The sequence below is a fragment of the Erinaceus europaeus genome, chromosome 1 (assembly GCF_950295315.1).
Source record: "Erinaceus europaeus chromosome 1, mEriEur2.1, whole genome shotgun sequence".
Lineage (NCBI taxonomy): Eukaryota > Metazoa > Chordata > Mammalia > Eulipotyphla > Erinaceidae > Erinaceus > Erinaceus europaeus.
In genome coordinates, this window is record NC_080162.1 from 96,419,886 (window position 1) to 96,444,838 (window position 24,953).

The window sequence follows — 24,953 nt, forward strand, 5'->3', positions numbered from 1 at the left end:
ATGTTTCAGGAGGTCAAATCACCTTAAAAAGAGATTTGTTAAAGAAGGTAATTTAAACTCAGGGGATTAAGATATAGAAGAACTTATAAAACTGAATGAGGATAGGAATCTCGAGAGGGGGTGATCTTGGCCTTATGTTTTCACTGACATGGTGGAAGTTAGAAAGGCAGCCTGTATCAGGAGATTGAGAGAAGAGCAGGCTGGAAGGACAATACAGTTTAATAAGTAAAGAAGAGAAGACAGTTTAAAAAACCTGAAGTTATGGGTTTTATAAGAAAGTCTAATCTTATCAAAAACACATTGTGTTGGGTGATAGGAAGAATCATTTGAGCAAGTAGTTTAACTGACTTAGTAGTTTAACTGTTAGAGAAATTAAAGTATTTTGTATCAAATAAAAGTATGGTGTTACACACACACACACACAAAAAAAAAACTATAAGAAATAGAAGCCATACTACTGGTGTGAACACTTACTGAAACCTGCTAAGTGGAATCTTGGTTTTCATAATTGTGATGAGTAAGGCTATGACTTATTATCTCTTGATGTTTTTCCTGGAGTGTCTTATCCTCAAAACAATACCACTCTCCACAACTGGCCTTAGAGGTTTTTTGTTTTATTTTCCTTTCAGGGTTATTGCTGGGGCTCAGTGCCTGCACTATGAATCCACTGCTCCTGGTGGCCATTTTTTTCCATTCTTATTGTTGTTATTGTTACTACTGTTGTTGTTGTTGGATAGGACAGAGAGAAATTGAGAGGGGAGAGTGAGATATAGAGGGAGAGAGAAAGATAGACACCTGCAGACATACTTCACTGCTTGTGAAGCAACCCCTTCTGCAGGTGGGGGAGCCAGGATTCAAACTGGGATCCTTGCGATTGTCCTTGCACTTCACACTATGTGCGCTACTGCCTGGCCCCCAGAGTTCTTTGTACTGTATCTAGACTAGGACTGTTTTTAGGAAGGGGTTTCCCCCTCTTCCTCCTCTTCCTCTCTCTCTCTCTCTGTCTCTCTTTTCCTCTCTTCCTTTATTTGGTAGGACAGAAATTAATTGAGAGGGAATGAGTTGATAAGGTGAGAGAAACAGACATTTTTAACACATTTTACTGCCTGTGAAGCTTCCCCCCTAGAGGTGGGGACTGGAGACTTGAACCCAGGTTCTGGAATGTGGTAACATCTGCCTGGCCCAGAAAGGATTTTCCATTATACTCAGAGTATAGCATTATTTGGGAGTAAGAAAGAAAAATGATAAAGTTCAATTTCTTCTTAAACTTCTTAACTGAAAGTAGTCAGTGTAGCATACACCAGCCAGCCTTTGGTCTTGCAGGCAGATGTTCTTCTATTTGCTTCCAGAGTGGGTGAGCAGAACTCTGTCACAGTGACATGGCATCTGGTGGCCGAGTGAGGATGTAGCTCTGTGGGGTCATGGAAATATATTCAGGCTGGCCTAATGATAAAGGGAGTGGAAGTAGCCAATAAAATGTACTTCCTGATAGTATAGGCACTTAACTGGAGCCCTCACTATCAGTCTCCCCTCTCTCACACACACGCACACCCTGTTCTTCAAACTATTGATGTTAGAATCCATCCATCACGTCACTGAGAAATAAGTGGACAAGAACTCCAGTCCCGAAGTAAATAAGATAAAGTTGAAGCAGCAACACCAACAATAACATCCAAACTAAGAAGAAGGATACTAATAGGCTGATAGATAATGTGGCACTCCCCCCCACACCTCATTTTAAGGATGCCTCAGCTGTTGTTATTCCATTATATCAGGGACTTCTGTGTTATAAGAATTTGAAAAATAGAAGTAAATGAACAAAGAAAACACTGATACCTTTAATGATGTTTCTTTACCAAGTACATCATTTGTGAGGCATCTTTATCTTCATAATAGAAAGATAATTAACATCACTAATTATCTAATTAAGTTCATTAAGCATCCACCAACAGTGCACCGTGAAGTTGACATTATGTTCTACTGTCAACAAATGCTTTTGATTTCTTAGGAAGTAATTAAAATGTAAATTAGCATGTGATTATATACACAGGGGAAGTTTTGAATCAAATATTCATTTCAGAACTGCTCAGAGCAACATCTTTTCTTCAATAAAAGCAGATATTTTTCTATTAATAGAATATAAAGTTGTCATTCTGTTGTTCTAACGTTTGATCCTTGTGAGGTTATGTACTGTGTGGCACTATATGATGAAGTGTTTGGTTGATGCATTTACTATTGTATTTTGTGCTTTTACTGTGACTTGATCATTTTATTTAGTAGGTTTTTGCCAAATGTGTTTAAAATATGGTAGGTGATACATTTTCTGAAAGCTTTCCACAGCTTGAATTCTCTAGAATTCTTGAGTTTTTCCCAGCTTGAATTCTCTTGAATTCTTGAGTTTGCCATTTAAAAACACTTTTGACAAATACTTTAATGTGTCTTTTCTGTCAGATTTGGCTAGGAAATATAATCGTGGGCTTGCTGAGGGCAGATGACATCCATACTCCTATGTAGGAGGAAAGAGAGAAACCACAGATAATCAAACTTGTGGTGCCAATTGGTGGCAAGCTGTTATTTTCCGCTATCGTTTAAGTCAGCTCCTTGGTTTCTGATAGACTATTATAATGGAACAAGAACATCATATTCTCAAATACAGTAACCTAGTCAGGTTCAGAAACCTTCCTGATACATCTGAATGCTCAGATATTTCAGGGAAATAAAATCCTGAGATAGAAGCTACAATGCTCCAAGCTCCTGAATTTTTGTTCTGTTAACAATCCTGGCTGCATTTTTGAATGTCTGTCTTTTACTAAAGCTTAGTGTGTGTATTGTGAGAGTTCTGTGGGTGTGTGGCCACTTTCACTGTCTTCTTGCTGGTCTGTGTGAGCATCAAATCTGTGTCACCTCATGATAAAGAACTTCTTCAACTTTTTCCTGGATAATTTTTTCCAGAGATAGGTTTAGGTGGCCCTAGATTGAAGTCTGAGTCTAGTGTAAACATGGTTTCTGATAAATATGGAGAAAATGCAGTGGCCTGAGATAGACTGTCTCCTTTCCCCTTGAAAGAGTCATATTGGTTGATTCACCTGTTAGAGTTCACATGTAATCTTGTGTGAGGAACCAGGTTCAAGCCCCTGGTCCCCAATTGCAGGGATGAAGCTTCACAAGTGGTGAAGCTGTGTTGTAGGTGTCTATCTTCTCTCTTTTTCCTCACATGGCAGGGGGAAGGCATCAGTGTGTTGTTACTGGTGATGGATGTGAGGATGACTGGATTGTAGCAAGTAGGGGCATTATACTGAGGAAACTGGCAAACGCTAGAAGAAGAACTGAGGAAACTAACCTCCACACCCTCTACCCTGAATTCTAAGTTCTGGCAAGCCTAGAGCTGTGGTATGATTCCTAATCAGAAGATCCTGTGAAAATCAGGTGACTGTGATTTCCTTGAAGGTACTTAGCATCTAGCTCAGTCAGCAAATTATCATGTTCTCTTGCAGATTTTCCCTTTCAACTTTATTCTTAAGATGTGGTCTACTATGTTACAACTTATTAAGAAATCAAAGCACAGGGGCCAGGCAGTGGTGCACCTGGGTAAGCACACACATTATAGTGTGCAAGGAACCGGGTTCAAACCTCTGGTCCCCACTTGCAGGGGGGAAAACATCACAATGGTGAAGCAGGGGTGCAGGTGTCTCTCTTTCTCTCTGTCTTCCCCATGCTTCTCAATTTCTGTCTCATCCAATAATAAATTTAAAAAAATTTTAAAAAGTAAGCAAAGTGTATAAAATTCATGAATAATAAGTACTAACATGGACTCATTTTATCTCATAAGTAACTTGTGGCCCTACCTTCTACTTGTCACAGGCTTCCTCACCTGTCACTAGCATTAAGAGATGTCTCTGCCATGTGCTCCAGCAGTACCTGTGCTGTCATGGGCTCCCTTAATGGAGAACAAACATAAAGCTACTTCTTTGAGAAATCTTCTGGGCATTTAGCCTTATAAAATGAGGCTAAAGTTGTTTATCTTTTGGCAAAAATGGTGATAGCTTGAAACCTCACTAAGAAAGCAGGCACTGAGTTCTACACATCACTTCTCACTGTAAGATCACAAGCAGTGTCCCTTGAAAGACACTTTGAATCTGAGTCATAGTTTTAGAATTATGGACTCAAACCAAGTTTCCTTCTCCCAATATTTAGTCACATGGCAATTCCCTACAGGCTTTCATTGCTACCTTCTAATTTACTGATTTCCTTCTATTTCTTTCCTATAGTATTTTATTATTACTGTTATTTTTAGAAAATAAAACTGGATATATTTATATGCATTATATGTTGGCTTAAATTGAGGAATGCTTAAAAGTAACTAAGGTTTGGGACCAGGTGGTGTTGCACCTGGTTGAGTGCACACGTTACAGCACACAAAGATCTGGGTTCAAGCCCTTAATTCCCACCTGCAGAGGGAAAGTTTTGCAAGTAGTGAAACAGGGCTGCAGGTGTCTCTCTGCCTCTTTCCCTCTCTATCTCCCCCTCCCCTTTCAATTTCTCTCTGTCTATATCCAATATAAAGATAATTTTAAAAATTTCTAAAAAGTAACTAAGTCCAAATCTGCTGTTTAGCTCACAATATTTTAATGTATATAAAGATTTCATTCTATGCAATGCAACAACAAACTAATTTATTGAATAGACATATTCCCTGGTAGACATGGAGCGATGAGAAGCACATAGGCTTTATGTTTAAAGGATCTTTGTTTTCTGGTTATCTGGGAAAAACTATAGTAGACGGGTTTTAGGGGAAAACCCATATGAATCATATATACAATGATTTTGTATATCAAGCCTAATTAATTTAGGAACCTTATAATTTAAAAGAAAACTATGTTGAAGTCTAAACTGAACTCAGTCTATACTTCAATACTTTAATTGTATCCAGGAATCTCCTGATTAAGACTTTTTATATACTAAATTAAAAAAATTACTTATTTATTGATTTATTTATCTGCCTCTGGGGTTATTGCTTGTTGCCTGCACTACAAATCCACTGCTCCTGGTGTCTGTTTTTTTCCATTTTATTGGATAACACAGAGAGAAATTGAGAGGAGGGGAAAATAGAGAGGAGAGAGAGAAAGATAGACAGCTGCAGACTTGCTTCATTGCTTGTGAAGCAACCGGGATCCTTGTGTGGGTCCTTGCACTTTTTTTTTTTTGCCAGTCCTTAAGCTTTTTTTTAAAAAAATTTTATTTAAGAAAGGATAAATTAACAAAACCATAAGGTAGGAGGGGTACAACTCCACACAATTCCCACCACCCAATCTCCATAACCACCCCCCTCCCCTGATAGCTTTCCCATTCTCTATCCCTCTGGGAGCATGGACCCAGGGTCATTGAGGGCTGCAGAAGGTAGAAGGTCTGGCTTCTGTAATTGCTTCCCGGCTGAACATGGGCGTTGACTTGTCGGTCCATACTCCCAGTCTGCCTCTCTCTTTCCCTAGTAGGGTGTGTCTTTATATTATGTGCTCTTAACCTGGTGTGTCACTTCCTGGCCCTTATATTAAATTTTTGAGAGAGGTATACCTGCATTCTAAAACCTATATTATGGTTGAGAAAAGATATTGCCATTCCAGTAGATGCTTTCAGTTGTTAAAATGTGTGACATACAGATGTAGGAAGCATATCACTGTCTGTTTCTCTAAAATTAAATATTACAACTTAAGCATATTCATCAATGTAAAATTGCTTGGTGTTCACAAGACAGAGTGTCCCAAACTATATAAATGATAAAACGGCAGATGGTCGTGGAGTGGAGAATCAGTCTGAGGCCCTCTTGAGGCGCTTCTGCCATTCACAACCCGCTAGGTCCCACTCCCAGCTTGGCCGCAAGGTGCCTGCCGCGTGAGTTACAGCCGCGTTCTCGTCCTGGGACCCATCTATTATGAGAAACCATTTTGGTTAATTAAAAAAGTCTTTCAAAGTCTCAGAACATGAAGTTCTGAAATGTTCTTCTCTTTGCTGTCATCAGTGGGGGTTGACAAAAACATGGCTCTCAGGCCTGACAAAGAAGGGAAGAGAGATTGAACATGGAGGAGAAGCCATGGAGACAGAGGAAAGCATGATAGTCAAAGTTGGGGTTCCTGGGCGATAACTTATATACTAGTTTGATAAGGAGTGGTAAAGTAACTAAAGCCCTTGAGTAACACAAAAGTGCAGTTGAACATGCATGTGTTGAATCAGTTTTTGCACAGGCTTTTTCAGTTAGTACTACTGTGTGAACTGGGGTGACACAGTAGGTGCCTGCTCTCCTTTTGGGGAAAGAGACTATAAACAAAAAGGAGTGGATTATAATCATTAGGTGATGTGCCATGACCAAAAGAAAATCTGTGATTGACTTATGATTGTCATAGACTTGAAAGTCAAAGTTTTCTCTGAAAAAGTGGTAATTAAACAGAGAGGAAGTTGTAGTCATCCAACACCTGAAGGGTGGGTGTGAAAACTCCTAGAAGAATCCAGCTGGTGTATGTTGTCCAAAGATGGCAATTGTTATTATTATTATTATTATTATTATTTTGCCACCAGAGTTATCACTGGGGCTCAGTGCCAGCACTATGAATCCACAGCTCCTGGCGGCCTTTCAATTTTTTTTTCATTTTATTGAATAGGACAGAAAGAAATTGAGAGAGGACAGGGAGATAGAGAGGGAGAGAGAAAGATAGACACCTGCAGACCTGCTTCACCACTTGTCAAGTGAGCCCCTTGAAGGTGGTGGGGAGCTGGGGGCTTGAACTGGGATCCCTGTGTAGGTCCTTGAGCTTCATACTATGTGAGCTTAACCCTGTGCACTACCACCCAGCCCCCAAGATAGGAATTAATTTATATACTTGAAAACAAAGAGAGGTAGTATGGCTCAACCAGAGAGTAAGTGGGGGAGTGGTCCATGAAGAAAGTGACAAGAAATGCCCAAATTTTTTATTAGATGAGAGATTCCATCTCTGCCTGCTACTCCACGTGCATATCTCCCTCCCTTGCCTCTCTCTCTCCCTCTCTCTTTCTCATCTACTAAGTATTCATTTCTGCTCTGAGCATTCCCTCCTTTATTCTGTGCACATTTACTGATTTCCTCTAATGTCCTAGACCTTTAGGTTAAGGTCATGAAATAGTAAGAAAGGCACAGTTCCTAACCTTCATTTCCCTTCTAGAAGGGGCAGGATGAAATCATTTCAATATAATAAGATGCATAAGGTTCAATATGTGCCCAGATGAGAGAAGACTTACATCAGGCTTTTTGGAGGAGGTTGAGCTTAAACTCAGAGGAGGACAAGGAAGAATGTGAGGTGTGACTGGTAGCAACGGAGGTGCCCTTCCAGGACTGTTGTGACCATCTATCTGCCATTTGGGTCAACTGCTGGAGGATCCTACTCCATTTATCTTAAATGAATTTCATGTGCTCACTTGTATTGTGACTCACTCCCCAGAGGATTTTTTGGTACCTTTGGATGAGGATGCATGTAATAAAGAGATGAGTTCAAGAAAAAGTAGTAATAAAAGAAAGTCAATTCCTGGGGAATTAAGATTATAAATATGCAGTCTATAAAGACTTACAATCAAGCATCTGCACTGTGCCTGAGCGTCCTGGCTGCTTTGTGAAGTGGGAGGCAAGATAGCTTTTCCACTTATTCCTCACCCATCAATTATGCTTCTGCCAAGAAGCAGAAGTGTTTGAGAGCAGGGGCACATGGAGAACAAAGCAGATGGTCCCTGCCCAACAGTTTACACTATCCCAATGGACTTCCATCTCAGATTTGATTATGTCAGATCCCACATCAAAAGCCAATATTTGTTCCCATGCTGTCCAGGATAGGATTCAGACTTATAACCATGTTGTTAGAAAACTGTCCTTCACTGTGTTCATGGTGATTAGGGTCACTTGTGACCTACATGCACCTAACCATCTGTGGACACCTACTTACAAGTCCCAGTGTGACCTCTGGCAGTGCCATTGAGGACAGGTGACTAGGCAACACTATGGTTAGAGTAGCCTTCAAGAAGCTTCTGGGGTGGGCTCCAAGTTGCAGCTAGTGCTATTCTAAGAATTTAAAAAATCCAGATCAAAGGCTTTTACAAGGGAAAGACAGTGAAAGGGTGGTTCTGGCAAGGTGGCCTTATCTCCTTCCTTAAAGTTTAAAGAAAGGGGAGTCAGGCATTAAGCGTAGGCAGCACAAAGCACAAGGACTGGTGTAAGGATACCAGTTCAAGCCCCTGGCTCCCCACCTGCAGGGGAGTTGCTTCACAGTGGTGAAGCAGGTCTGCAGGTGTTTATCTTTCTCTCCCCCCCTCTGTCTTTCCCTCCTCTCTCCATTTCTCTCTGTCCTATCCAACAATGACAACAACAATAAAACAACAAGGGCAACCAAAGGAATAAATAAATAAATAAATATTGAAAAATAAAACAAATGTAGCTATTTCCATAACAGTATTTTGTCTTAAAACACATTGAAATTCAAGATAGGTCCTCATTTTCCTGTGTCATCAGCCCCCTTACTATAAAGTCTAACCTTCTGCTCCTACCTGAGGAGATAGGCTCCCCCTTTCTTTCTTTCTTTCTTTCTTTCTTTCTTTCTTTCTTTCTTTCTTTTTTCTTTCTTTTTTTTATTTCCCCCCTCGTTCGTTCTTTCTTTCTTTCTTTTCTTTATTTTTCTCTCTCTTTCTCTCTTCCTTTCTTTCTTTCTATTGTTTTAATAATGATCAATAAGACCATAGGATAAGAGGGGTACAATTTTGTGCAATTCCCACCAACAGCATTCTGCATCCACTCCCCTCCATTGGAAGGTTCCCTATTCTTTATCCCTCTGGGAGTATGGACCCAGGATCATTATGGGTTGCAGAAGGTGGAAGGTCTGGCTTCTGTAATTGCTTCTCTGTTGGACATGGGCATTGACAGGTCGACCCATACTCCTCGCCTGTTTCCATTTTCCCTAGTGGGACAGGGCTCTGGAGAGGTGGGGTTTTAGGACACATTGGTGAGGTTATCTGCCCAGGGAAGTCAGGATGGTGTCATGGTAGCATCTGCAACTTGGTGACTAACAAGCATTAAGATATTAAAAAGAACAAATTGATTAGTGGTCAGGAACCTAAAGGTAAGAATATAGCTGATGAAATTTGAGATCTTTATGTTGGAAGAAGCTAGAAAGTCTATTTTAGGTATATTCCAAGGTGCTCATGATTTTACTAATTTTTGCCTGAGCCCGATAGCTAATATGCAACTGGGTTAAAAGTATTGTCTGGCAAACTGGTTTCAGAGTTGAGAATAGGACTAGACAGCTGAATTAGGACAAAGAGTAGCTCCTAGACATGAGGGAAGTATATAAATACCATTAACTGTTAGCCCAACTGATCTTACCTAGGGCCCATATCTATTCAGATTTAGCACAGGAGACTGTGTAACCTCTGCATCCCTGTCAGTCTGAGTTCACAGTTCATGTTCACAGCTAGGAACATTCTAGGCTACATTCATTTCAGGACCAGTCTTCTTCTAGTGGCAGAGTATGTTGACCCAGCCTTCCTTCAGAGAGTGGGACAGCCTCTACCATTGCTGTTCTGTATTGAAGGCAAGGTGCTATAGAGGCCCACAGGAAGGTTTATAATGTTCCTTATGGAAGTGACCAATGATGGAGGCAAGAGGGATCTGTTAGAGAGGTCTAGGCCCACCATATCCATGTGGGAATCCAAGGGTTCTGTGACTAGGATCCCAGATGATAGGTTGGCCTGGTAGTGACCAAAAGGGCCATCATTAAAGTATGGTCTCTTTCCCATATCCAGTGAAGCTTCCTACTCTTTAATTCTCTCTGGGAATATGGACCATTTTTTCCCTTTAAAAATTATTTATTTATAAAATGGAAACACTAACAAGACTATAGGATAAGAGGGGTATGGCTCCTACCACCAGAGCTTCGTATCCCATTCTTTCCCTTGATAGCTTTTCTATTCTTTAACCTCGTGGGAGTATGGACCCAGGGTCATTATGAGGTGCAGAAGGTGGAAGGCTTGGCTTCTGTAATTGCTTTCCTGCTGAACATGGGCATTAGCAGGTTGATCCATACTCCCAGCCTGTCTCTCTTTTTCCCTAGTTGGGTAGCGCTCTGTGGAAGTGGGGTTCCAGGACACATTCTGTCTGTCTGAACCTCACTCATGTAACCCCAGAAACACCCAGGACAAAAAAACAGAGAAGAAGGGTGATTCCTTGGATAAGTCTAGGATCTGAAGTTCTGAAGTTTGCATCCTTTTCCACACAGGATTGTTTTTTTTTGTTTGTTGTTTTTTTTTTTTTTAAGTAGTTGTTCTTCATGTACTCATGATGATTGAATTTAATAAAAACATCACAGTTCAAAACAGACAAATTAGAAACCACTGTTCCTTTTAGAAATTAATATGTGAGTGAATTTAACAAGAGATGAATTGTGCTGTGGTGATCTGGTCCCTCTTCACCCACTCAGAGCACCAGTTGTTTGTCATTATTGCTGGAAATATGATTATTACTCTGGTATTGCTTGACATTTATTAAGAATCTAGGGACTGTGCTTCCATCGCACAGAGAAGTGCAATTATCTGGGTACTTGGAGAAAAGAATATTTCCTGACCTGAGTCTTCCAAATGAATATCCCCCCCAAAGGCCTCTCGACCACCACTACAGTTTGTTGTAGTGCCCAAGCTGCGTTGTCACTAGGCACATGTTGCAGCTCCTTCTTAACGAGCTGCTAACATTTTATGGGTGCAAATATTGATATTAATCTAGGGCATATTACTTCCCAACAAATAGGGAAAGTATTTGCTTTCTTATGACAGTTCATTTTGTGAATTCCAGGATTTATAACCAGGTCTTCACTTAGGACTTATATTTATATAAGCCAGCTACATACATTGATGTCATTACATAGAAAAAAAGTGGATGGTAATCTGTTCATTGATTAATACACTAAGAGGAAAATGCTGAATTTCACATTCACGTATGACAGTGGGAAGAGGTGGGGGTGATGTCCAGCACAGCTACCCTTCCTTCACCCTTGTCTTGCTCAGACCCAGAATTTTCATCAATTGATGCCATTGGGTCTCATTAATCTAGACTACAGAGAGGGCTTCACTTTATATAGGGAAAGGTAAACTCAGAGAATTGGGCCCAGAGGAGTGCAAAGGACTGTGGGCTTCATTTCAGTCATTCAAACTTTGATTGTTACCTCTGCTTCTCAGTCTCTAGGGACAGAGATGAACAGTGTCTTCTAGTTACTTATACTAGTGAGGGGGCTGGCAGAGAATGCAGCCACTTTAACACAGTGTTGCCTCTGTCGGGTGTACTTTCTGCTATGGAAGTCCTAAAGAGGCATGCTAAGAAAAAGAAGAATATTGATAGTAATTGCTGGTTACACAGTAACTGCTAAGGACTTGCATAAATGAGGTTTTCTATTTGTCTACCACCACATAACTATGTAGTACTTGTCTTCTTATTTTTATCTGGGTGTTTAATTTTGTTTGTTGATATTTTTATATTATTCATATAAATGCAGTATTTGTTTTTATTTGACACATTTCACTTGCTATAATGTTCTCAGACTTATCCATATTGTCACAAATGGCAACATTTTATTCTTCCTATGACTAAGTAATATTTTATTATATATACCTTTTATTTATTTGCATAGTTTGTTTCCTTCTTTTTCCCTTTATTAGGGGATTTATGTTTTACAGTCTTATCTCTCTGCTCCCCTCCCCCTTGCCTTTGTCTCCTTCCCCCCTTACCTTTCTCTCCCTCCCCCTCTTCCTGTCTTATTTCCCCAGAGTCTTATTTGGTCTAATACACTAAACCTATTCCAAGTTTTACTTTGTATTCTCTTGGCATCTTAAGTTCCACCTATGAGTGAGATTATCCAGTGTTCATCCTATACCAAAATACTTAAAGAACTTATCGAACTCAGCAACAGTAAAACCAATTAACTCCATTCAAAAATGGGGAGAATATATAGACAGACTCAAAAGTATCTACAAAGGACCAAGAGACATGAAAAAAAATGTTCAAAGACACTGATTTTAAGAGAAACACAAATAAAGACTACACAATACTCTGAGTCAAATTCATGGTCTTCTAAACCAGAACCAGTGAGATGACCAGCAAATGACCTATATGGCCAAAGGGAACATGTAATTTGTTGGGATAGAAGTCTCTGCCATATCTGTATTTTTAGTCCTGCTTCAGGGAGTCACCAAGTTTAACCTAAACCTGTCGCTTGTTTCTTTGAAAGTGAGATGCTAAACAATTTAGAATAAACACTAAAATGAAGCAACATAGGTTAATTTTTTTTCCATAGTGGAATTTTTAGTGGCTATTTAGAAATCTTAAAAGTGACAAAAAAACAAACTTCCAACTGTGGAGGGATGTTACAACAGTTATGTCTTTTTTTTTTTTTTATTTGTTTAATAATGAATGACAAGTCCATTGACTAAGAGGGGTACAATTCCACACAATTCCTACCACCAGAGTTCTCTATCCCATCCCCTCCATTGGAAGCTTCCCTATTCTTTCTCCTTCTGGGAGTATGGACCCAGGGTAATTATGGGGTGCAGAAGGTGGAAAGGTTATGTTTTAAAATCGATTTGTAATGTGGAAATCAGGAACTAGCTACCAACAATACAGTTAAAATTATCTTAAATTATTCACAGAGACTGATACCATTTATGTTTTTGTGGATTCTGTGCCTTCCTTCTATACATATACCATCAGCTTTTCCATCATTTTAGGGATCAATTACTATTTCTTTGTTAAGTAGCCAATGAAGTGGTTTATTTGTGCAGTTTCTGGAGTAGGCGGCAGGATTTACCAGAGGTTATTTGTCTTTAAACATGAAATTCGTACTCAGTGCAATGAGTTATTTGCACTGAGAGGAAAGTAGAGCTACGTACAACCAAGAGACTAGTGACTCATCTGCCTTATTTTCACAATAGGCCTAGCTGGAAGGGATGTGAGAATGTACTTTTAATTTTGGAATATCTTTCACACATTTCTCCTGTTTCTATCCATTATTGCCTTGAGGATGTTTTCATTTTGAAATGCAAGCAAGTAGGAAGAGAAAACCTGATGTCCACTAATAGTTGTGCACATATATCTTATATTTCCTTGGAATAGCTTACTAACCGTGAAAGTGGCAAGGCAAATAAGTAGAATCAGATACATATTGTTTCAACACATGGCAGAGTTAATGCAGATGAAGACTAGCGTTTTTTTTTTGTTTTTTTTTTTTTTTTTTTTTTTTTTTGCCTCTAAGGTTATTGCTGGGGCTTAGTACCTGCATTGTAAATCCATGGCTCTTGTGGTCCTGGAAGTGGTGCAATGAATAAAGCATTGGGTTCTCAATCATGTGGTTCTGGGTTCAATCCTTGGCATCACATGTACCAGACTGATATCTGGTTCTTTCTCTCTCTCCTCCTATCTTTCTCACTAATAAATAAATAAAATCTTTTTTTAAAAAAAGATCTATTTAAAAAAATCCATGGCTCCTGGCTGCCATTAACCCCCAACCCCGCTCCCATATTATTTCATAGGACAGAGAGAAATTGAGAGGGGGTGGGAGATAGAGTGGGAGAAAGATAAACACCTGCAGACCTGCTTCACTTCTTGTGAAGCATCCTTTCTGGAGGTGGGGAGCAGGGGCTTAAACCTGAGTCCTTGTGCTTAGTACTATGTGCGATTAGCTAGGTGTGCTATAACCTGGCCTCCAACTTCTCATTCTTCATACTAACTTTAGTTTCAAACCTGGTACATTCAGTGCTTGACAGGAAAGGCCAGAAGAAACATGACTGTGTTCTTGATGCTAAGTTTCTGAGCAGAGTCGACCTATTGCTTTCAGATGTTGGCTTTTTCATTTTCGTGAGACCACACAACTGTGATTACTGGACTAATGGTGTGTTAAACAAACAAGTGTGATGACTGCCATCAGTGGTCAGTGGGTGCTACCTATGGGACAACTTGGTAGGAGGGTCACCGGTAGTTGGCCAGTTACAGGGACGCTTCTGGCAAAAGTCGGCCCCAACAAGCTGTGTCTCACTTGAAGGTGGCCCTTTGGGCTGTAAGTGCTCAAGATTTCAAGCTCATATCAGTGTCCTGATGGCAAACCTTTCCATAAAGAGTCACCAAGAGAGCAGAGCATAGGCTCTTTTTTCCCTCTCAAACTTCCAGATTGCCTTCAGAGGCCTTTTGTTCTACTTCAGAGGTTCTCAAATTCTTCAGTGCACAGGCAGTTGCTAAGCAAAAGCTATTTAGCTCCAGTAAGTGGTGCTGAGCTCTGCTCTGAATTTGTCCCTGATCAATACGTCATATTCACTGCTGCTCAGGCAGATGGGTCTCTGCCCTTGAGCAACTCAAATCACCCGCCTCCTATCTCTGTTTCCTGAATGTGTCAACTTTCTGGGGCATGGACGTTTTGAAAGACCAGTAGGAAAATAATGTTAATTTAACTCTGTGGTGAAAAGAATGTGGAGAAGATGCATGTGGTGGCAGAATCGGGGGACTCATCTTCTGACACTGCCACTTATATAGAGTCACTTATCCTCACCTATTCAGTAAAATAGGAATAATCACTTAATGGATTTCTCGGGATGATAACTATGATAGTGAACAGGAATACTCTTTGTTCAGTTGTATCATGTGCACGTTAGTCACCGGCTAATATTGACAGCACAGACCTAGAGTTAACAAATATTTGGATTACCAGTACCCATAGGTAACCAACCGGTCCACGTTCCCTTGGTCATTTTATCCCTCCTGTCTTGTAATGCAGAGGACCTGCCAAGGATCATTTGGATATTTATAATATCATTTGGGGCCATATAAATTTGTCAGCTTAAAAATTGACATTTAATGTTGCTATGAAAAACAAACTCTTAGTTTTATTGAAGTGGGAGTCCTGCCTCTGGTTGCTTTGTCAAGGTCAGACAAAATGATATCCCCTTACCAGACTTGTGTGGCCTGGCTTACTTATCCTGCTCTAATGCATTGTTCCAAACATTTACCATTCTGTTCCAGAACCCTGCTCAGTCTTCAGGGAAGGAAGAACTTTATTGCTTCCTTCTCCACTCTGGAAGTAGAAGCCAGCAGGTGTGATTTGCTTCACTTGTATGTCCCACTTAGAAACCCATGCAATGCCTCACATCCTTTCTTATAGCCTCTGTGCATGAAGAGCCTCCTTCTGCCTTTTGTTTGCCTCTACGTGAGCTATTGTTCCCACTCTTTAATTTCTTATACTGTAGAACCTTTAGCACCAGTCACCTTTCTCTTTCTTTGTTTTTTCCACTTGGCCTTGTCTTACTGTCAAGCTCTTGTTCATATACTTGTTTTACTCTTCCCAATTCAGCTTAATATTCTTCCCCCACTTCTTCTTTTCCTCTTCTTGAGAGTCTGGTTTCTTGAGTGAATTATCCATTCTCATTGTCTCAATATCCTTATGATTTCTGGTTGAGTCATTGATGTCTAGTCACTCCTCTGAAATAACTGTAGAAGTTAACAATGTTCAGCTTCTAAAGACGAATCCAACATTTCAAGTCCCATCCTTCTCTGATGCATTCATTATGATTATGCTACCCTTGCTTTTCATGGCATTTATCTTTATGATTTTCCTTAAATCTCTCTCGTTATTCTTCTTTTGGCCAGTTTTATTTCCTGGTGTTCTCTAAGTGTCTGACTGTGTTTCTATCAATCTCCTTTCTATAGTCTCATCAGGAGGTCATATCATCTCCCAGGGTTTATCTAGCATTGGACTGCTAATGATTTGCAAAGCTATATTGAGTTGGAATCTCACATCTGAGTTTATTTTAAGAATACCAAGATCTTATTCTGACATTCAAATTTAACTCTCCTTATATCACTTAAACTTATTCTTTCTCTAGTTAATGCAATTTCTTCTTTTTTTTAAGAAAGGAAGAAATCTCTCTTTTAAATTTTTTTTAGTAGTTTTATTTTTATTGGATAGAGACAGCCAGAAATTGAAAGGAATGGAGAGATAAGGAGGGAGAGAGAGACAGAGAGATGCCTGCAGACCTGCTTCATAACTTGTGAAACTTTCCCTCTGCAGGAAGGGACTGGGGGATAATATCTCTTTTTAAAATAATCTTTATTTATTTATTGGATAGAGACAGTCAGAAATTGAGAGGGAAGGGGGAGATAGAAAGAAAGAGAGACAGAAAGACACTTGTAGCACTGCTTCACTGCTTGTAAAGCTTTCCTCCTGCAGGTGGGGACCAGGGGCTCAGACCCCGTTCTTGTGCATTGTAACATGTGTGCTCAACCAGATACACCACCACCCGGCCCCATTTTAGTTAATGTGATTTCTTATGATTTTTTAATTTATCTAATTTAATTCATTTAGCTATACAAACCATAAATTCTGGAGTAATGACCACCCTGTCCTATTCACCATTTTATTTGCTCTTTAGTTCTTAGATCTGACACTTTCACTTCAGTTATCCTATCATGTAAACTCTCACAGTGACAGTGTCCAAAGGGGGATGACCCCTGCTTTCAGTTTTGTCCTTGTAAAATTCATTCTTCATATTCCTATCAGAGTGAGTCATCAGAACATCAGTTTTCTATTTCAAGCTTCTCATTCAAGGCTCATCTGTAGAACATTTAAACCAGGCAGCCTGCTTGAAACTCATTTATATCTTGGTCCCCTATCCTGTGTCTGACTTACTGAGCCCTGCTTTTAACCCTGTTCCAGCACTGTCCATGTCAGTATATATGTGTCTGTCTCCATCATGCTCCATGAAACCAGACAGAGAACTTACCCTTCTGGGCACTGGAAAATAGTAGTAGGTGGACAATGACTGTTTGCTAAGTTTAATAAGATTAATTTAGAAACTAGAAATGGAATATCTAAGTAAGGGAGTAAACAACGATGGACTTTAGCTATTGTAGATGGTATATATATATATATATATATATATATATATTAATGAGGAGTAAAGATGATTTATAATTCATAGCATTTTCTATATTAATTTTGAAGATAAAATAATTTTAATGGATCTCATCCATGTCTCACACATACTCTCCTTGATGATTTTTTCTTAGTTTATGAAATTATTTTATTCAGTTGTCCCATCTGATCTTTATAACATTCCTTCAGAATAGACAACAGAGGAGCTATTAATATAATTTTGTAAATGAAATAGCACATGCCAGACATATGAAATGATTTTCCCTTGAAATGTGATTAGTAAAGGCCAAGAACCAAGATGACTGGCTTCTATGCCTTCTGTCTCCAACACCTTCATTTAGCAACACCCTAAGCTACTTGGGCATTGGAATATATTTTCTTATATCTTGCTGATGTTTGTTTGCCTAAAAACTCCTACCTTAGTCCCACTTAACCCCATGGGACCATCCATATTAGGCTCATCCATCTTCAGAAACATAGCACATTTACTATCTGAAGGGAGCTGCTTTGTGTCCAAGTGTTTCCCAAGAGTTCTGTTCTTCTGCTGCATGTCTCCAAAGCATCATATCAGAAAGAAATCTGGGCTTTCGCTTTAGATGTGAAATGAGTCAAATTTGTCAGCATTTTATGTCACTTGTGATGCCCACAGTGATTGCTTTACATATAGATGTGTATAAACATGTAATAGCAATATGAAGGAAAAATTTTCAAACAGCAAAAAAGAAAGAAAAGAAAAATAATCACTGTATTCCCACTACTCTCAAATGGTAACTGGGACTTTCAAAATGTTATTGTTTTCATATTTTAAAGTCTTCGTTGATGAACTTTTAGGTTTTGTTTGAAATACAATATACATAGATGAAGTGTTCAAATCACAAATATAGATTTAAGAATTTTAACAGAGTGAACATGTGACCAGTATCCAGAGAGTAATACACTATGACAATCCCAGAAGAAACTCTAAACTGTGCCCTAACCCCATCACTTGCCCCCAATCTCAGAAGTAACTCATCTCCACACTTGTACTTCAACATAAATACAAAATCACAGTATATGATTATTAGTCTGACTTAGTTTTCTCCAAACTATATTTGTGAAGTTTATCTATGTCATTGCATAATGTAGTAGCTCATTTATTTCTCATAGTGATAGGGCTATAGTTTTTAGGTATTTTGATCTTAGAACCCCATCTCTTTTCCATTTTATTGAGAAATCCAGAGAACATTAGCTTCTGTAAATGTATCTATTGATGTTTACGATATTGTAAATTAAAATGAGTTATAAAGCAACATGTTATTAATTAATTTAAAATAAAGTAGTAAGCCAATTAATTATAAACATCACTTCTAAATAATACTTTCAAAAAATTATGAAGAGGTCTGTTTTTGCAAATCTCTTTAACATGTATCTGATTCAGTAAAAAGTGTCTTGGCTTCTTATGTTTGCTTCTTTATTAACCCAATTATTATGTATTTTAAGTGAAATACATGATAATACTGGGCTCCTAGAAGTATATAACTGGAAAATTGGAGTTTTCATTTAATAGTCTTTTTGGAAGATTATAAATATTCTTTGATACTACACCAAAACCTTTATCAGTGACATTGTTATCCTCTAAAGCATTATCTTATCCTTTGGCTATTTTAACCCATAAGTGATTTTGTAACATAAAACAGAACATAAGTATAACATACTTTTGGATTCTTGATTTCATGAGCTGTCTAAATCTGTATTAAGTTGTATTATCAGATGACAAATAGAATTTGTCTCATTTTCGGCATTTTGGTAATTGGTATTTTATTTTATTTTTGTGAAATATATGCTTGTTTTTTCTTTTAAAATTTATATTGAGACTGGGTTCAAGTTTCAGGTCCTTACCTTCAGGTGGTGGTGGTGGTGGTGGTGGTGGTGGTGGTTGGTGGTGGCAGTGGCAGCAGCGGCAAAGGTCTTCTTATTTGATAGGATAGAGAGAAATTGAAGGAGACTGAAAGGGAGAGAAAGGTAGACGCCTGCAGGCCTGTTCAACACTCATGAACCATTCCCCCTTGCAGAAAGGGAACAGGGGCTTTAACCCAGGTTCTTACACATGTTCTTACACATCTCAACCAGGTCCACTACTGCCCAGATCAGAGAAATTCTCAAATGTACAATTATCATTAAACGGTGACTTGTTTTCTTTCTTCCTAAGGATTTTGTGTCATGTATTGAGAACCACAGAAGAAGAGGACAAGAGTTATATGCATCTTTATACAAGGATTACATACAGGTAGGAAATAAGGCAGTTTCTTTCTCAATACAGTACTGGAATATACCTTGAACCTGAAAGTAAGAATCAGATGGAACTTTGGTTTAACTTCTAGATTGGATAAATACATAAATTATCATCAACAAGTCAGTTCTATCTACATGGCCTGTGAAGTGGGATTGGGACTCACACTATCAACAGAAAAGATACTCTACTCATTCATTCATCTGCCAGTAAATAAGTATAGAAAGTCCAGACTTCCTCTGACCCTGTGCTAGCAATTAAGAGCCCAACTGTAAACATAGTATATGTGGGTCTTACTCTTAGATAACTTCACTATAAAGAAGATATTTACATTAAGTGACTGCACAAATAGATGATTGTATAACCTGTAACATATAGAATACACAAATAACACAGTTACCATCAGTGACTATAACTGGGGAAGAATTAAATTTGGGGATATGAGAGAGTCTTTTCTAAGAAAGTGACACATCTGAAGAAGGAGATATATGGGCGGAGGTATGTTCAAGAAGCCTTGATCTAATCTGAAATGATCTGGATATAGTCTGATCCCTAGAAGAAATGATTGGTTAGCTGGACTGGGGAAGAAGCAAGAGAGGAAACATCAGATAGGGCCAGAACAAAGGGGGTTAAGGCTCATCTTGAGATCATAGTTTTACAGTGGTTTGCTACTGATGAGGGCAGACTTGGTTATTTGAAGCATTTTTCTGGGCATAATTTCTATATAGTTAAGGAAAATAGCATTGAATTTTGTTCCAGTGAGATCTTTATTTTTTAAATTTTTTAAATATTTACTTATTTATTTTCCTTTTTGTTGCCCTTGTTTTTCATTGTTGTCATAGTTATTATTGTTGTTATTGATGTTGTCATTGTTAGATAGGACAGAGAGAAAGAGAGAGAGGAGGGGAAGACAGAGAGGGCAAGAGAAAGATAAGACCTACTTCACCGCCTGTGAAGTGACCCCCTCCCCTGCAGGTGGGGAGCCAGGAGCTCAAACCCAGATTGTACTTTGCACCATGTGTACTTAACCCACTGGGTTACCGCCTGACTCCCGAAATCTTTACTTTTAACTTTGACTCTGCTCTAAGCCAATTCTAAAGCCTGAGCTTTGGGTCCCAAACTTTAAGATGACATAATACACCCTAATTAGGAATATTAGGAAGCATGTTAAAAGCACCTAAAAAGTGACTTGCTGAGAATAGATGTCCCAGTGTGGCTGTGGAAAGGTCAAGAAGATAATTTTTTTCAGTCTTAACATTTAAAAAATAATTTTAACAATTTTAAAATGACTGTTAATAATTGAACATAGTCTATTGTACTAAAACTTCACTGATCATATTATTTCTTTTGCAATTTCTCTCTTTCAAATTCTGTGTCAAGTGTAAGGAAGCCAAAGATTATACTGATAATGTTGAACCTTGAAGATTCTTAAAGCTCCATAGAGGGACCAGAATATTAAAGAAATAATCACAAAACAGTGATGAGACCAACACTAGGATGCTGTCTTACTAGAAAAAGAGCAATGGAGTGTGCCTGGAGTGGGGCTCAGGGCCAGAAGACTAGAGAAACAGTGGGACCCACATATGGGGGAAACAAAATGGGCACTGATCAACTTAAACCAAGTAACCTGGTATAATTCCTTCCATATAAGCCCATTTGGCAGCTCACAACATACTTCTGGGAATAGTTTATCAGACATGATAGGGCTGAACGAGCAGGTTTTAGGGGGATATATGCAGGGTATGGTCTTTGCTACTATCAAAATAATGAACATCCAAGAATGGTTTCTCCAAACACATAAACTGGTTTTTGGTAACTCCATTTGGAGAAGGACTGCCCTACCCACATTGCTGACTGTACTACACAGGTTGGGTGGATGCTTTTCTGGCTTTGGATTTTATCTGGGGTCCTTGGACAGACCCTTTTATATCTATGCCACACCACTTTTTTTTTTTAATTTATAAAAAGGAAACATTGACAAAACCACAGGATAAGAGAAGTACAACTCCACACAATTCCCACCATCAGAACTCCATATCCCATCCCCTCCTCTGATAGCTTTCTTATTTTTTTAAATCTTTATTTATTGGATAGAGACAGCCAGAAATCAAGAGGGTGATAGAGAGGGAGAGAGAAAGAGAGATACCTGCAGCACTACTTCACCACTCGCAAAGCTTTCCCCTGCAGGTGGGGACCGGGGGCTTGAACCAGGGTCCTTGCACATTATAATATGTGCACTCAACCAGGTGTACCACCACCTGGCCCCAGTTCTCCTATTCTTTATCCCTCTCAGAGTATGGACCCAAGGTCATTGTGGGTTGCAGAAGGTGGAAGGTCTGGCTTCTGTAATTGTTTCCCCACTGAACATGGGCATTAACAGGTTGATACATACTCCCAGCCTGTCTCTCTTTTTCCCTAGTGAGGCAGGGCTCTCGGAAAGTTGGGCTCCAGGACACATTGGTGGGATTGTCTGTCCAGGGAAGTCTGGTTGGCATCAGGGTAGCATCTGGAACCTGGTGGCTGAAAAGAGAGTTAACATACAAAGCCAAACAACTTATTGAGTAATCATGGACCTAAAGGCTGGAATAGTGCAGATGAAGAGTTAGGGGGTCCTCCATTTTGTAGATAGCTAGTAAGCATATTTTAGTTATATTCCAAAGGGTCTGTGCCTATACTAGTTTTTTTTCCCCTGAGCCTGAAATCTGATATGCAGGTGGACCCAAGTTATTGTCTGGGGAGATGATATCATGGCTGGAAAAAGGACCAGAAAGCTGGATCAGGGAAGAGAGTAGCTCCCAAATATGGGAAAGGGGTATAAATATTGTTGACTGTAAACCCCATCAATTTGATGTGATCTGGGGCCCATATTCAGCTTAGGAGCCTATGTGACCTCTGACTCTTTAGTCATGATCAGACCACCCCATCAGCTGGGGTGCTAGTTGGGGAGTCCTGAGATTCCCAAACAGACATGATGGGCCTAGACCTCGAATAAATTCTTCTCCCCAATATTACCAGTCATCTCTATTAGGAAGAGCACAATAGACCCCTTTGTGGGCCCCCATAGGACCTTGCCCTCAACTTGGAGCAACAATGGTAGAGAATGCCCCACCACTTAAAAAAAATTTTAAATCTATCCTCACACTTTAATATACACATATATATTTACATGTATATTATTAATATTCTGTCATTAAAATGAATATTTGCATGTTACATATTTTGATATTAATAAAACTGAGGAATGTGGTCAAATTGGTTGAAAATAAATCATTCACTATTGCCATCATATTTTATATGAATCTGGAATACTGAATAAAATTCCCACCACTTTTTTTTCTAGACTTCATTCAGGACTAGTATCATTGCAAATAAGTGCACTTGTCATTAGGGGAAAGCTTAGATAAATTGTTTAAGATTGCAGGGGCCTGGTGGTGGCATACCTGCTTGAATGCAAATGTTACAATGTGCAAAGACCCAGGTTCAAGCTCCTGGTCCCCAACTGCAGGGGGGAATCTTTGCATGTAGTGAAGCAGGGCTGCAGGTGTCTGTCTCTCTCCCTCTCTATCTCTCCCTTACCTTTTAATTTCTGGCTATGTATATCCAACAAATAAATAAAAATAATAAAAAATCATTTTAAAAAGAAAAAGATTATACCATATAGTTGTGGACATCTTCACTACATCTATTTCCTCTCAAGACAGAGAATGTTGTTCACCTAAACTTCCAAATCAGTATCTTTTCTAAAGTGTGATTATTTCTCTCAATATGATAGGGAGAGCCCACAAGATGTATTTTTTTGGCCAAGAGATATGTATTTGGTTGTTTTTGTTTTTGTTTTTCAAGATTTGCTGCAACTGACAAAATTAAAAGTTCATGTGGTAAGGACAGAGCCTCAATAAAGGCTCCAAACTTAGGAGAGAATTCAACCTTATAGAACATTCCTCTGATCCATGTTCTCCAGTGGGCCTGACTCAGGTTCAGAGAACACTTGAAAAACTTTTTTACAAAGATTTTTTTGTTGATTGAGTTTGTTTTTTTTTTGAGAAAATCAGCACATTGAGGCTAATCCATAAGACACTTTCCAAGTGTTTAAATATTTAAAACAAAGTTTTGATGTTTAAAGGAATGCAGATATAATCACTGTCTGCTGAACATAATGGGGTCTGGAGCATTCAGCCCATTATTTTAAGGGCCGGTAGCATAAACTCCCCTCATGGAAAGTCAAATCCAATTCTGGATAGAAATCAGACTTTTGAAATCTTGCCATGTTCAAGGATAGATTCTCCTAGGAACTTTCAATTAGTCCCTCCCAGTCAGGTGATGATGATGAGATGAGGGACCCCATCCAGTAGGCAGATCTTGCAAGACTTCTCCTAGTTGATCTTTTAGCCACATCTGTGAAGTCACTGGAGTTGGTGAGAGCACACAGCATGTCAAGAACATTTCCCAGTGCTCTAGAAGTTAACCATCGTTGAATCACCAGAAAATTTTTTAATTTTAGTTTCATTTTTTAAAAATTTTATTTACAAAATAAAAATATTGACAAGACCATAGAATAACAGGGGCACAATTCCACACAGTTCCCACCACCAGAACTACATATCCAATCCCATTCCTTGATAGCTTTCTTTATCCCTCTGGGAGTATGGACCCAGGGTCATTATAGGGTACAGAAGGTGGAAGGTCAGGCTTCTGTAATTGCTTCCCTGATGAACATAGGCATTGACAGGTTGATCCATACTCCCAGCCTGTCTCTCTCTTTTCCTAGTGGGTCAGGGATCTGGGGAAGTGGGGCTCCAGGACACATTGATGGGTTCATATGCCCAGAGAAGTCAGGTTGGCATCATGATAGTGTCTGGAACCTGGTGGCTGACTGAAAGGGCTACAAAAATACATCAATGGTAATACAGTAATAGTAGGAGAGTTCAACACCCCACGCTCACACTTGACAGATCAACTAAGTAGGGAATCAACAAAGAAACAAGAGAATTAATCAAAGACAGGATAGAATATCTTTAGTTTCATTTTAACCCAAGCATTATATTATCACCAGAATGATATTTACTCTCAAATTTCTCACCACTTCAGAAGTACCAGAGAGAACAGTTGCTTCTATACTGGCCCTGCCTATAGTTATCTTTGTCTTTTTTTCAAGTTGTAGTCTCTTCTCTGTGGGCCATCTACTCTTGTTCTACTTTTTAAAGACTCAGTCCATACAGATCTTATATGGAATCCTCATAACTTAAGGAAGTGCCAGCCAAGGAAGGAGGTGCCTTCCTTTCAGTATGTGAGGAGCATGTCTCTTCTGAGCTCTGAAAGGACCCTTAAACTGTTTTCACTTAATGCTCAATCTCTTTATATTCATTAAGTTCCTGAGAAACTCAAGTGAAACTGACTTAAACACAAAAAATGCTTTATATTACTAAAATGTCTTGAGGAAGATCAAGGCATCAAGAAGATCGGAATCTAGCTATTCAAACTGTGCTGTAAAAAGCCCATATCCTCTGGGTCAGGTGGTCATTTACCAGGTTAAATGCACACATTACAAGTGCACAAAGACCTGGGTTCAAGCCCCTTGTCCTCACCTGTAGGGGGGAAGCTTCACAGTGCTGAAGTAGGTCTGCAGGTGTCTTTCTGTCTCTTTCCCTCTGTATCTCCCCCTCCCTTCTCAATTTCTCCTCCTTTATCCAATAATAAATAGATAAATAAATGAATAG

General features: G+C 39.1%; 1 protein-coding gene across 1 annotated transcript in view; it reads left to right on the forward strand.

Annotated features, from left to right (window-relative positions):
- The window catches only part of WDFY4 (WDFY family member 4), a 358,549-nt gene that overhangs the window by 188,317 nt on the left and 145,279 nt on the right, over positions 1–24,953 (forward strand). Inside the window, exon 40 of the mRNA XM_060191396.1 lies at positions 19,156–19,233. Coding sequence (XP_060047379.1) covers positions 19,156–19,233 — 78 coding nt within the window. The remainder of the gene's footprint in view (positions 1–19,155; positions 19,234–24,953) is intronic.